Below are 13,522 nucleotides of genomic sequence, written 5' to 3' on the forward strand. Positions count from 1 at the left end.
AGTCGCTCTATGCTCCGCAGTGGCGGCGGCTGCGACACTACTGCCCATCGGCGACGAACCTTCGCCATTATCCGGGCTGGCCGACCATCGTGTCCTATTCAATACCGCGTTAGAACCTTGTACATGTACCAGCATGGACATTGCGAAGCTCGAGCAAGCCCTAGACCAACAGCCTGGTCTAGAGACGATAACAGCAGAGAGTGAAAAGAAAGCGCTAGATGTTCTAGCAGAGGGAAGCAAGCCGGCCTCGGTAAGTAGATGGGTATGGCCTGTGCATCCTCCCAAAGTATGTGGCCAGCCGGAGCTATTCGATCGCTGTGCTTCACGAGTATCATATACTAGTTCGCACACCAAGGAAATGCGCCAGCCGACGCATCAGAGGCGCAGGTGCACGAGGCAAGACGAGTCGATGACAAAGGGACAACAGATATAGCCCATCCTTCCAGTCTTCCTTTTCCAGCCTGGCCATCTCTTTAATAATGTCAACGTACCCTTGTGTGATTCCAGAGCATTAGCCACAGAAATGGCGTCAACAAGCCACTTCTTAGTCCCAGTGCTAACATGTCTGTGCACCTCACAATCTCCCCTCGTTTCTGCATATTCCATGCCCATACTCGGCCTGCGTTAGTCATAGTGGTAGACACTGCATATTAGCTGACATCATAAGACGGACTTCCGTAGAGGGCGATTTGCTGTGGCCTAGTTCTCCGGTAATAATAGTACAATTAATGAAGAGCTTTGGATGATCAGAGCGAACATCCAGGTAGTTGACGAGAGAAACAGACGACGCATGCTCCTAGTGCAGTGTACGAGAATCGTACGAGAAAACACTAGGAAGAGGGGCAACAAATTACAATATTCTTTCGAATATTCCAGTAAGAATCCAGAAGCTGAATGGCTGATTTGGCGAGTTGGCAATATGCGCATATTTCCTGTCAAGAGACAACATGCGATCCGTTGCTCCAGCTGTCTGGAACAATAAACTTGTCTTAATCTGCGTTAGTTCCGTCCAGATGGTATCCTTGGAATTGGCTCCACACGTTCGCGGGAACGCTGTCCGGGTACGGCATGCCAATCGGTATCCCTCTCTGGGCCAAGTACGCGGAAAAGCTCTCGTTTGTTTGGTTGGCGCCAACGTAACCAGGAAGGTCAATCGTCAACAGCTGGGGGTCAATGGTGCTCCTCTGGAATTCAAATGTAGAGCCTGGCGCTACATTGAAAGATGCTGAAGTGGCTGAAACAGGTACGTACCCAGATAACTCCAACTGTGCGCTCTCTCGCGTGTCTTGGCACCATTGTGGGCTTTCGGGTGTTGTAGCAGGCGTGATGATAGATGGTATTTGGAAGGGGGCGTTGCGCTGCTGTAATGGTTCTCGCGAGTGTTCAAGAGCCTGCATCTGTGCATTCTGTTCGTTCGTTGTGTCGGGTTTTGGTGCTGTGTCTACATGCAACGCACCATCTCTGGAACACGACGTGAGTAATTTTCAACAATACTCTAACTGACTGACCTTTTTGGCATGCTACCAGCGGCCTGAGAATCACCCAGTCCATTCGTTACACCACTAGCATGGGTACACTGCATCACATCAGCCTTGTACGCTCATCTCTTAATCTTCCAATGCACCCAGGGCTATATACCTTGGCTTTTTGACGCTTACAGCTATCGCAAGCCCCAATCTTCCTCATCTGCTTGTACGCAATCTTCTCTGTTGTACTCATCTTCTTTCTCTTTTGTCGCTGCGCTATAGGCCCGTCTGCAACGCTGAAGACAATCTCTTGGCCAGGACTCGTGTTCGACGCAGCGGACGGCCGTTTCAAGGACATTGCATTCACGACTTTCATTCCATGATAGTTATCATCCGTAACCGCTGGCGGCTGGTATGAGGTCGTCGGCGACGGGGGCGGTGAAATGCTTCCCTGATGCTTACGACCATGTAACACAACGTCAGTTACCAAGACGTTAGGATACGTCTGGGATCCTAGAGCTGCTTCTTCTGCTTGCATCTCTCTCAGTTCTTGCTGCAGAAACTCGATTGCGGCCATGTGCTTCCTTTCACGCAGATTTGCACCTTGTGGATACCGTCTCTTCAGAAGCTCAAGCATGGCATCCGAGTACACTTTTTGCTTGAAAACCATGCCTGCCCATGGCGGCTTATCATCACTTGTTGGATGCTCTCGACCGATGAGGTCCATTATCCGTTGTTTGCTTAAGCTGATCTTTAGATGGTGCGATTAACTGGTCCTGGGAAAAGCAAACTCAATCACACCGACTGTTCTTTCGTTCCTGTTCGATTCCTGTAATCACGATCAGCATGCAATAATCATGTCGGTTTATAGCCTTGCGACCATTCATTCGCTGATGCACCCAACGATAGCCAGATACATATCTGCATCTGTCACTAGCCACGAACCTAAAGTGAAGAGCTGTATGTGATTGGAAACACACATACCAAAGTAGTTCTGGTTAGAGAGCGTGTAGTGACATTTGGAAGGGTCTAAACAATGAACCGAAGAGTGAGGAGATGGCCGGTGAAACATGGTGGGGAGAGCGATGCTACAAGGCATCCACCGGGCATGTTGAAACCGATCGGACGAATGCACGGCGTCCCGACATGGCTACGCGGAGCCGAGCTCGAAAAGAACGGTGGCCAAATGAGGACAAACGGGTGTTCCATCCGGCTGATGTCGTGTCCGCATCACACTACCTGCAAGCACCTCGAATGCGACTGGTGCAAAGAACGCCACACCAAGGGAACTGCAAGCGCAGCGCATTCTGGAGGACCATCTCGCCTGTAGAACAAGGCGCGTCCATTGGCTCCAACGCCTTCAGCCTGCTGTCATCTTGGGCATTGCAGCTTGATATTGGGCAGCTATGCAGTAACTGTACCATCGGTCTCAGTGGTTCTCGCTGGACATGCTCAAAGGTTGCTGTTGCTGCGTTGCAACACATCGACATATCGATGAAATACCGCTGACGCCGCCACGCGTCGACACGGCATGGGCTCGTTCCTGCATTCTCGGGCTGATTGACGGTGGTTTCAACAGAGAACGATTGCGTTTCACTCGCGCAATGCCGAAGATATGGTCAAAAATGTTGAGGCATATGTATGCGCAAAAGTCATCGGTCACCACGCTGGGCCTCTGGACAAACTTGGTCCGATTTGGTTTAGCGCCAAATGAAGGGGGAGTTGTCTGGCTGCAAATGCGGACAACTTCTCAAGATGGCTGAAATATCTTTTGCTTGCCTACAGAAGCAGAGAATTCTTTCGTCGTGTGGATGACCGGGGTTTGCAGTATATCTCATCAAACCCCTTTGCAGACTGGAATGATGGGCAAGTATTCAACGCTTGCAGTCCTTTAACCACTCTACTTCTCTAGAATAAAGAGCGAGTGTAAGGCGTATAATAGTATTGCTGAGTGATTAGTCTGCAGGGAACGTATTCTTTTTTCTCAACGTTCTTCTTCTGTCAACGCTGGCATCGTGAACTGTCTACGCACTTCATCATTGAAAACACAGCAGATGCCGAGTCCTGTCATCCTCCTCATTGATGTGCTCTGTATTAATTTCTAGCCATCACAGTTTCTCTTTTTACCGACCAGAGCAGTGTAGGGTTTGATATCTCGCTTGTTTCCTTAGAAATTATTCCCAAATGTTGTACTTTTGCACACGTAGAGCTCCTGCGGCAAACACGCTTCGCTCGCCCGTTGAGAAGAAAAGTTTTATCATGATCAGGCGAGCACAACGGAGATACACTCCAAAAGAAATTTGCATAATGCGTGATTGGTTCTAACATTCGACATGCATCGGCATCAGTTGCAAGACGAGCAATTGCGGGTACACGCCAGCGGATAATGTGGGGTATTGGCCAGTTGTACGCCAACACATTTATGCCTCAATTTACAAGCAGCACCAAAAGTAGACCTTGCCATCTTGAAATTTACGTAAGCATGAAGCGTATGGGCATAATTGTAATTGATCATTGCCAAAAGGCAGGTGCCCTGTTGGTACATGATGTTATTGCTCACAGGCAAATTCTTAAACTCCTGAGCCAAAGAAAGCAACCTGCTACCCAATGCATTGCTTCTTGCCCGAGTAATCATGACATGTAAGGATGTCCGTCTCCTATCCTGTGCTAAACCATTTGTGAACACTGTCCGTATCTATATACTTTCACCCGCGATGCGATTCCAAGCTACAACAGCCGCACGCCTCGGAAAGTCCGTATCGATTGGCCTCCGCACAGCAGATGGCAGGTTATGGACTTCCTCGCGCTTAAACTGATCTGGTCATGCGACTGTCAGGAGTGCTGTAGCTACGACTGGTCTACGAGGCGTGGGGCTTGCCGGCGGAGTCGACCTTGGCACGGAGGTCGGCGGCGGTAGAGCCAGACTGGGAGAAGTAGCGCGAGAAGACGGGCTGGAGGAACGATCGGAAGACAATCTGGGCACCACTGCAAGGCGTCAGTTCATGCCCTTGTGTCTGAGCGAGCAACTTACGATGTCTGGGGGAGGGCCATCCAGAGGACAAGGATGAACTTGAAGGTGTAGTAGAAGGCTGCCAGAGTCAGTCGCGCGTCGCATGCGGTGGGCCACGTGTACTTACGGAACCAGTAGCTGGCACTGACGGCGCTCTCAAAGACGGTCAGGAAAGCAAAGGTCACCCAGTACTAGTGAGCGTTGTTAGTCACCTTCCCGATACGGCGTGCCGTGTGAAGTGCAATGACTCCGGCTATCAGGGCGGGGTACGTACGGTCAGCCACTGGGTGTCATCGACCTTGCTTGCGGAGAAGAGAGCCTCGAGCGAGTAGTAGCCGGGCAGGACGAATCCGGCAATGTTGACAAGGAACTCTCCGGCGATGTTGAAGAAGATGAGGAAGAAGTACAGGCCCGCGAGGCCGAGGACCATGTAGACCTTGGGGACCGACGTCTGCTTCTCAAAGTTGTTGAGGGCGGGGTATTTGGACAGCTACAACAACAACAACACGTTATCAGTGTGCACCGCTCCAAGGCTGGGAGGCCAGGGCAGCTCGCCAACGCCAGACACGCATCGTGTATTTTGGCAATGTGTCCCCCGGCGGAAGCGAGCGGAGGGGCTTACCTCTTTGTCGAGCTGCGACAGCTGGGCCTGGGCTCGGTCCTGGATAGACATGGTCGAGATGGTTTTTCGTGGGATGTCGCGAGGAATCTGGAGTAGAGATGCAGCGAAGTGGCTGTTCGGTCGGAGATGGGATGCAAGGTGTTGTTTGCGAGGGGTGGAAGCGGGAGCGGGTAGCCTGGAGAGATTGTGGGATGGGAGCAAGTGGGCTCGTCATCGCTAAATACGTCACCGCCTTTCACGAGCCAGCCGAAGCGCTGCAGCAGCCGCCGGCCAGAACACCTGGCGTGCGCGCGCCCGGCTGCATGAAATGCCAATCTCAGTGAACAGCATGCAACCCGGGCCAAATTAGCATTTCTTTTTCTGGGCGATCAGACGCGTGGTAAGATTGCGGGTGGAAGAATGACGATGGTCATGTGATGCGGCTGGCCCATGCGCGCCGGCCAGTCCGTTGCTGCAGGTGCGACCAAGTGCAGACAAAAGCGTAAACATCGAATTCACTCTCCCACAACAAACCCGTCCGAGGGCACCCGACAGCGCCGACGACGCCTTTTGGAGCTGGGCATTCTTTCTGGGTCATCTCCTCCGCGTTTTTGGCATCTTATCTGACAGCACAACGTGTCGGCCAGGTCCCTGGTCCGAAAACAAACAAGCAGCCCAGCAGCAGCGGAGCCCATCGACGGCCCGGCCTACACGCCTACGGCACTCATCTATAGCTTCAGCGCGCCCTCGCTATCCCCCGTGCCATTATCCGTCATCTTAGACACCCGCCCGACCGTGTCGTCGCCTCCTGAGCGCCGTTGCCGTGCCATTGTTTTGGTGTAAACAGAGAACACATCGGCCACGACGGGCACACACACACACCAACACCATGACTGATATCCGCCGCTCACGATCCAACACGTCCATGTCCACGAGGAGTAATCGCCCGCCCTCGCGCGCATCGACGACGAGCGTGCATTCGTTCGAGCAATTCCAACAGCCACCGCAATCCCGAGGGGGCCAGTTTCCCCAGCAGCCCCAGTATCACGCCCCATTCACGACCAGCGAAGCTCTGCAGCCCGTCCTAATCCAGGCGGCGCAACAGGTCAGCGCGCAGGACCATTTAATCAACATGAGCCTGGAAAGCGTGCAGCAGTACCTTGGTTACCCGGCCGACTCAACCACGAATCAACCGCAGCCAAACGGGCAGCCGGCGCAAACAGACCAGCACGCCTACCACAACCCCCTCCCCCAGCAGTCGCAACAGTCGCAGCAGTCGCAACAGCATAGCTTCATGGCGCCTTCGGTTGACCACGACGACAAGAAAAAGAGGGCTTCTACCTCGGGCGCGGCAACCAACGACAAGGAACTGCGCCAGTTGTTGAGCCAGAACGAAGGTCGCAACCTCAAGGACGTTGCGGCTGAGGTTATCCAGAATGACCGGACGTCCAAATCGGAAAAATCGAAGCAGCTGTTTGCCATGCTGTGGTGAGTGGCGCCATGTCTCGGGGCTGGAGTGATGCTAACAACGTACAGGCTGCAGTCAGTTTGTCGCGTCGCAAAGACCTCAGTTCCACGCAACCGCGTCTACTCCAAGTATGCAGAACGCTGCGGCACGGATCGCGTTATTCCCCTCAACCCGGCCTCTTTCGGAAAGCTTGTTCGCGTCATTTTCCCGGGTATTCAAACTAGGCGACTCGGTGTTCGCGGAGAGTCCAAGTACCACTACGTGGATCTGGAGCTCATCACTGATGGCGCTGATGGAGAAGAAGCGCGCCGAGCTAGCACGAATGCCGTTGCACACCATGCTATGAAGCGCCAGGCTTCTGGAACCCCAAGGCTCAACCTCGAGTATGTGCCACGCTCGTTCCCCCTGGAGGGACACAGACTGACCGACTGCAGCGCCATCCCACGCCTTGCTGCAGACAATGCACAGTTCCCACCGCGGGAAGCAAGAGTAGATTCACAGAACACTTTCTACACACCAACCTCCTCGCGTGGTGTTCTCTTCACTGATATCTATTCGCCGCATTTCCGACCGACACAATCTCGCACAAAGTCCGCATACGAACACGAACTCAAGTTCCCCACCCCGGATATCCTTGAAGCTCCGGACGCTTTCATCGTCGAGTTGCCTGATATCAAGCCCTATCTGCCCACGCGCACCGACCCTGACTCGGCTGATAACCTTGTTGCCATGTACCGTTCGCATGTCGTGTCACTGGTGGATTCCGTTCGATACTGCAAGGAGAAGCAATTTTTCCGTCTCTTCGGTACATTCCATGGTACTTTGACTGTGCCAGTGCAAAAGTTGTTTGCGGCGCCCGAGCTAGCACCGTGGATCAGAGAGTGTGATTGGATGATGTATCAGAAGATGATTCGCAACGTCTCTCAACTAACGCTCCAGGTCGCACCCCCACCGGTGCTGAAGTTCCTTGACAATGTTGCAAAGACTCTTCATGCGCATATCGCTGCCAAGTTCATGTCCCTGCCCGTCCACGTCCTTGAAGCAAAGCTAGAGCCCGCTACCTTGTTTGCTCACCTCCTCCGACAGATGCTCCGCGTTAACTCGGCAGCACACGCGGCAGCCGTCATGCTCACGGCAGAGAGCCACCGGACTCACATGTACGCCGACTGGCTCCAGCATGTGAACATCAAGCGCATCATTGCGAACGAGTTGCCTGCCTCATGTGCGCATGAAGAGGTATACAACATTCTCACAACGGAGATCCGCTCAATGCTAGGCCCATTGCCTCAAGAGATCCAATTGCCTTCCGGAACGATACATCGCGCAGCATACCCTGACCCGCCCGCTGATCCATCAGAGTCGGTCATTGATCGCATCGCCGCATTCTTAACTCGATTACCTTCACGCTTCCCTGGCGCGCATGCGCGCACTATTATGCATTGTATCAGTGCACTGGGGTCCGCAGCCCTGCGCGAAATCACAGTGGAGAACGGAATTAGCTTCCAAGGATGGTGGCTCACCAAGGTCTTTGTAGATGAGATGGCGCAGTGGCTGGCATCCATAGGAGGCTTCTTAGGCCACTCGCCGCCAGACTGGACCACTTCCAATTATTCGCCTGTCATGGGCGACCCTCTCAATGCGGGCATGACCAACGGCGGGAGTGGTAGTAACAACGATAGCCGGTACAGCAGCCTAGAAGCCGACTTTGGCCCTGACCAGTCGTTCATGTCGAATACTAGCCATGTAGCTATTCAGGATACTGGGTCTAACCAGGAAGGTAAGTCTGCCACCCACAACACGGACTTACATGGTAGTTGACTAACGCAAGATCATCAGTCAATGCTGGACGATTTACTCAACAATCATCACAATATAACATGAGTTTTGGATACGAGTACAGCTTGAACACGACACAACAAGAGTCGACGCATGATGACAGTGGCATAGGCCTTGGCCTAGGCGGCCAGGAAGACGGCATTGACGCCAAATTCGCGTCGCATCTATCTTCAGCTCTTTCGCAGAGCGTCAGCTAGTCTGGCCATTCTTGCTTTTCAGTCTTCTTGATCTTTTCCGCTTATGCTTTCACGAAGTCTCTGAGAGTCACGAATCACGATTTATCGTGCCCGTTTACGGCCTGTTATTATCTCATAATTATTACACTCTAGGGTCGATGGCGCCTCATTGGTTGGTGTGTACGAGGCAGTTGAGGCTGGTGATGTTGGCCTTGGAAGTTGTCTGGATTGCACTAGCTTGGCGTTTTTGGAAGGATATACCGCCTATATGGCTCGGATTGGGTACTAGGTGGGCGCGCTTTGTTGCTCTTCAAAGGAATTTGAATTGAGGTTTCTACCCAAATGCTGTATTTTGATTATCGTGTCCACGTCTCGTGTCTCAAAATCATTACATTTTCACCTCTGCGTTGGACCAGTCTTGCTGGCAGGTTGAATACGTCTTTTGGGAACATGGTCCCTGGGAATATTGGCGCCAGCGCTGTATCACACAAATGCATCCGCCTGATGCAGCCAAAGGATCACCGGTCATAAACTGATTGACCGACTATGATTGCGGGGGATCGGCAATATTATGCTTATCAAATTGCACTGGCTCCATACGGGTGACTTGGCAACACGTACGTGTTGTCACATGACTATCGTGTGAAGCAAAGTGTTTAAGGTCATAGCGACCGGAATAATTTGTGTCAAACGCGCCTCTTCAACTCATCTCCCATGCGTTCACCAGCCCGACACTCATGAGCCTCGTCAGCCTGTACACGGAGCTTTTGCTCCATGTCGCATCATATCTTCCACAATCATCTTTACTTAACCTTTCGCTGACGTGTAAACGCCTTCGACATGCCTAGGAAGCAGAGCTATACCGCGAGTACATCAATCCGCACAGGACGCTGTCGGAACTCACTCCACAAAAGACGCCAACGGTACATTATAACAAGCGACAGATCAGTGACTTTATCTTTCGCCTACTAAGTAGATCAGCCAAGATTGTCACGACATGTGCGCAGCGTTGAACTAAGACCGTATTCTTACGTCCTCCATTCCCGTCCTGCACAGCGCCCTCAGACCAACTGGAAGCCAATAGATTGTACGAAAGAGGACTATGATCGTCTAAGCCAGGCTGCAGTGGCCGCCGGTGTAGTTACGGAGGTCCTGCCGTACGAAGACAAGAGCAGCACATGGTTCAGAGCTAGATAGTTTGTCAGCAAACTACAGCTCATCAACCCTAGGTCAGCAAGAGCTTGGTACGAGCACATCTACGGCCGTGATGTGACTATCGGTGAGATACCATACGATACACAGTTTTGCACACTGCTCGTCTGTGGTCTTGAGGACCCTTATGTGGTTCTTCTCATGGCTTTCTTACCCAATATTCAAAAATTGAGTTTGCATGGCGCACCATACCACCCGTACTCCCTATGCTGGCGAGCAAAACATGGTTTCCGTGGTCTGAGATACTTCACTGTGACACCTTGGACCGACGACAGAAAATATAAGTCGACGCTCATCATGAATTCAATTCGCGGCTTCTGTTATTTCAACGTACCACCAATACGCCCAATCCTTGGGTGTATTCTTTATCTGATATCACCGTGCTGACCTTTCACAGTGAGAGTATGTTTATGCCAAAACCGGTATTGTCGGCTCCCCTCACCGATGGAGCTTGGTGCCCTAAAACGAACATCATGGCTAATTCATTCTAGCCAATGATAAAGTTCCCTTTGGAATTTTTCAGTAATGTTCTATGTTCAGGAAGCTTGGAGACACTCCAGGTACTCCGCGCTGGAAGCGGATGGCACGAGCTATACACGCGAGATTGGGGTACGCGGGGGGGGGATTTTGCACCGCCTACACCGTATAAATGGAATTGCCAGGAGCTTTAGCGGTTAGCAAAGCGTTGGCACAACTCGTTTCCAAGACTAAATAGTATCTATTTTGTCATAAACGAAGAAGATGCACATGATTGGAACCCAAGGAAATCCCTCGTTAGTATGTTGGATTTTGCAGCGAACCATGACTATTAAGAAGCAGGCGCGCCTCTCTTCAATGTGCTCTCGGTCTCTTATTATCGCCAGGAGTATCCATCCCCATTTTTCACTGTAGAAGGCATGTTTCGGCAGCCCTGGTACAGTGTCCAGTGGGAAAATGGCAAATACAAACGTGTGCATATGCGGAGGAAGAAATGGCTTGACAAAGACTCCATACGGGACGTGGTCATCTCCGAACAAGGTGCGATAGAACACGAACTTTAATATGCCGGAGACAATCATCACACTAGCGCATTGAGCTCCTCAATGTGGTACCTGGACGACAGACTATATGGTGATACTGATTCTGAGGGATCCGGGTGTTGTTGGGATTGTATCACTCCGAGAATAGCGGTTGCAGTGTCGGAAGTGAACTTGTGAGTTCCGACATGGAGCAATAGCGCAGATGGTGGAGATGGCGCTTGCAAATACAATTGATGGATGATATATATTTGGCAGCAATGTAAACCGTGATGGTTTGGTATTAGCATCACCACATGGAGTATCGACTGGCTTCTTCTTTCTGCGGTATTGCAGTACCAGCTGGAATACCTAATCGCCTGGCAAGTGTACTACTACTACTAGGTCTACCGGTAAAGCTCATGAGAGGATCCACGCTTGCCATTCACCCCCTATCCTGCCATGCTCCGCCCCGCATACTTAACGTTCTACGCTAGCTTTCCGCCATCGTTACACTAACAGACGTAACCTCCATACACTATTCTGCACGATCAATCTCGGCGGCCGGCTGGTACTACGCGCTCTTATAAACCACAGTAGCCTGCTGACCTCTCTCGCCCATCGACCCCAAGAGAAAAGCCCACGATTGCAGCTTATCATTGCTTTTTACTGCTTGCCCGTTCTCCTTTGTCACACGATCAAGGGTCTGATGATGCCGTCGCTCGTGACTTGGGCGTCTAGTGCTTAGCATAGAAGCCTCGTGTGACCTGTGAAAACGTGGTCGGTTATGTTGCGCAGCATGCCGCTAGCCCGCTAGTAAGATTTTTTAGTAGGACCTAGTCAGAAGAGAGAAAAAGGTTGTCTTATCTTTAGCGGCAGGAAGACTACTTACGCCAACCATAGAGCAGGGCAAGGCAAGCTGGATCTCAACAGCAAGAGTCGCATTCCCACAGCACGAAAACACAAAAAAGAGAGTTATAAGATTTATATTTCTGGAACATATGGGACTATAGAAGCGAAGAGTTGTGGCTGTAGAAAAACATGAGAAATTGTGCTGCTTTGGGCAAACCGCAGTGGACGAGCAAAAGAAAAGACGAAGAAAAAAAAAACACCAACTAAATATGAGTGTCTCTCTGTTTACGCGCGCGCCGCGTCATTCTCTTCGTCTTGGCAATCATACCCTGGGTTCCAAAGTACTCTGTGCAAATGTCTCTCGCGGCGCTGGCATCCAGGTCCTCGACTGTGGTAGGCACCCATTTTTTGTAGACGAGGTAGCTGTAGTCCCAGCGGGGATCGTTGAGCTGGGTCCTCCAGGTCCAGAAGATCCAGCCGTGAGTTTTTTCGTAGAGGGCTTGCTGCGCGATAAACCACTGCTTGTAGAAGGCTTCGTTTTGGGCGAGGCGCCAGTCAAATTCGGAAGAGTATTCGTTTTGCACGGTTAAACTCCACTCCTGGACCATCTTGGGCGTGTCGCCGTCGGAGAGCCGGTCGTCCTCGTAGCAGGTGTAGTACATGTAGTCTGCTTGCTTGGCGTCGGGGTTCTTCGCTACCACGGCACCGCCGATGTAGTTGTGGTCGTCAAACATGATCTTGGTGTCGGCGGGTATGTCTGACCTGGGGTTGCCAGCGCCCCAGAGTGTGTCCATGAACTGCACGTGCAGACGGTCGTCCTCAGCGATGCCGAGGTCATTTTCCGCATCGCGGACGGCTTTGAGGGCCTGCGGGTAGTACTTCTGGGTCAGCGTATCGATCTCCTCTTGAGGCATGCCGCCTTGGTCACGCGCGGTTTGCGGCTCGTTTACCACACCGATGATGCCCACGGAGGATCTGTAGGCGGCGTTGGTGTGCACACGCCGTGTCATCCAGTCAAGCCACCTGGTGGCACGGTCATAGTTGCGTTGCGTGAAGAATCCGGGCAAGTATTCTACGGGGAGGCACTACGTACGATCAGTCATGTGCAGGATGAAAAGGGGCTCAAAAAGCAAACGTACCTGGCCTGTAAACGGGTCCTTGGTCTTCTGAGCTCCCGGCGCACCATGGAGGTCCATAACAACATACATGCCCAGCTCCGCAGCCTTTTCCACAACGGCATCCAGATATCTTAGATCCATCCTGGGAAAGTGTTCGCTGCTGTCGACGATGCCTCGGAGGCTCCAGTATCCAATCGGTATCCGGATCGTGTTCAGCCCTGCATTATGGATGTCCTCGATCATGCTTGGGGTGATCCAGCGCGCATAGTGAGCATTGAACGCAATGTCTGCCTGTTCCTGACCGAGAGAGCGGACACAGCCGAACTCTGAGCAGGCGCCGCCGCAGCCCATGTCTGACCATTCCCCGCTCATCATCCAGGGCTCTGACAGCAGCCAGCCGCCGAGGTTGACGCCTCTGATTTTCCAGCTAGGAAGGGGATGAGCGCGTTTTGAGAAGGAATTGCTTGTTCGGTTGAAGGCAGCAAGTTCGCGGTGTTTGGGCGTCCAAGCGAGGGCACTGGCCGCCAGCAGCGCAGTGACGAGTGAAGATCCTCCAAACATGGTGTATTAAGAATAGGCTGTGTTTCCCAACTTGGGATAGAAGGAGTGGAGCCCCAGAATTTGAGACGGCGAGGACTGATCTGAAGTGAGCGACGCAGTTGGGGGACACACGGGAATATATACGTAACTTTTGCCCAGGTCAGTGGCGGAGAGGATCGCATGGAGATGTTGCATTGGCACGGCTTCTCCACGAAACTTGCCACAGGCCTCTTCTTGGCTTACGCCTG

At 52.1% G+C, this 13,522-nt stretch overlaps 3 protein-coding genes across 3 annotated transcripts; 1 reads left to right on the forward strand and 2 right to left on the reverse strand.

Moving 5' to 3' along the window:
- Positions 1 to 3,947: 3,947 nt before the first annotated feature.
- On the reverse strand, positions 3,948 to 5,241 carry SETTUDRAFT_167760 (uncharacterized protein). Its single transcript, XM_008024860.1, has 5 exons — positions 5,099 to 5,241; positions 4,751 to 4,966; positions 4,604 to 4,667; positions 4,498 to 4,555; positions 3,948 to 4,451 (listed from the first exon to the last, which is right to left on the reverse strand). The coding sequence occupies exons 1-5, from the start codon at positions 5,147 to 5,149 to the stop codon at positions 4,325 to 4,327; spliced, it is 516 nt and encodes a 171-aa protein (XP_008023051.1). The 5' UTR covers positions 5,150 to 5,241; the 3' UTR covers positions 3,948 to 4,324.
- A 609-nt stretch (positions 5,242 to 5,850) lies between these two features.
- On the forward strand, positions 5,851 to 8,892 carry SETTUDRAFT_147537 (uncharacterized protein). Its single transcript, XM_008024861.1, has 4 exons — positions 5,851 to 6,565; positions 6,614 to 6,928; positions 6,980 to 8,322; positions 8,382 to 8,892. Exons 1-4 carry the CDS (start codon positions 5,967 to 5,969, stop codon positions 8,576 to 8,578), a joined length of 2,454 nt encoding a protein of 817 aa, XP_008023052.1. The 5' UTR covers positions 5,851 to 5,966; the 3' UTR covers positions 8,579 to 8,892.
- A 2,987-nt stretch (positions 8,893 to 11,879) lies between these two features.
- On the reverse strand, positions 11,880 to 13,295 carry SETTUDRAFT_159629 (glycoside hydrolase family 5 protein; the record flags this gene model as incomplete). The annotated part of the gene is made up of 2 exons (XM_008024862.1): positions 11,880 to 12,701; positions 12,756 to 13,295. The coding sequence occupies 2 exons, from the start codon at positions 13,293 to 13,295 to the stop codon at positions 11,880 to 11,882; spliced, it is 1,362 nt and encodes a 453-aa protein (XP_008023053.1).
- Between the last annotated feature and the right edge of the window lie 227 nt (positions 13,296 to 13,522).

This window comes from Exserohilum turcica, assembly GCF_000359705.1.
Source record: "Exserohilum turcica Et28A unplaced genomic scaffold SETTUscaffold_13, whole genome shotgun sequence".
Classification (NCBI taxonomy): Eukaryota; Fungi; Ascomycota; class Dothideomycetes; order Pleosporales; family Pleosporaceae; genus Exserohilum; species Exserohilum turcicum.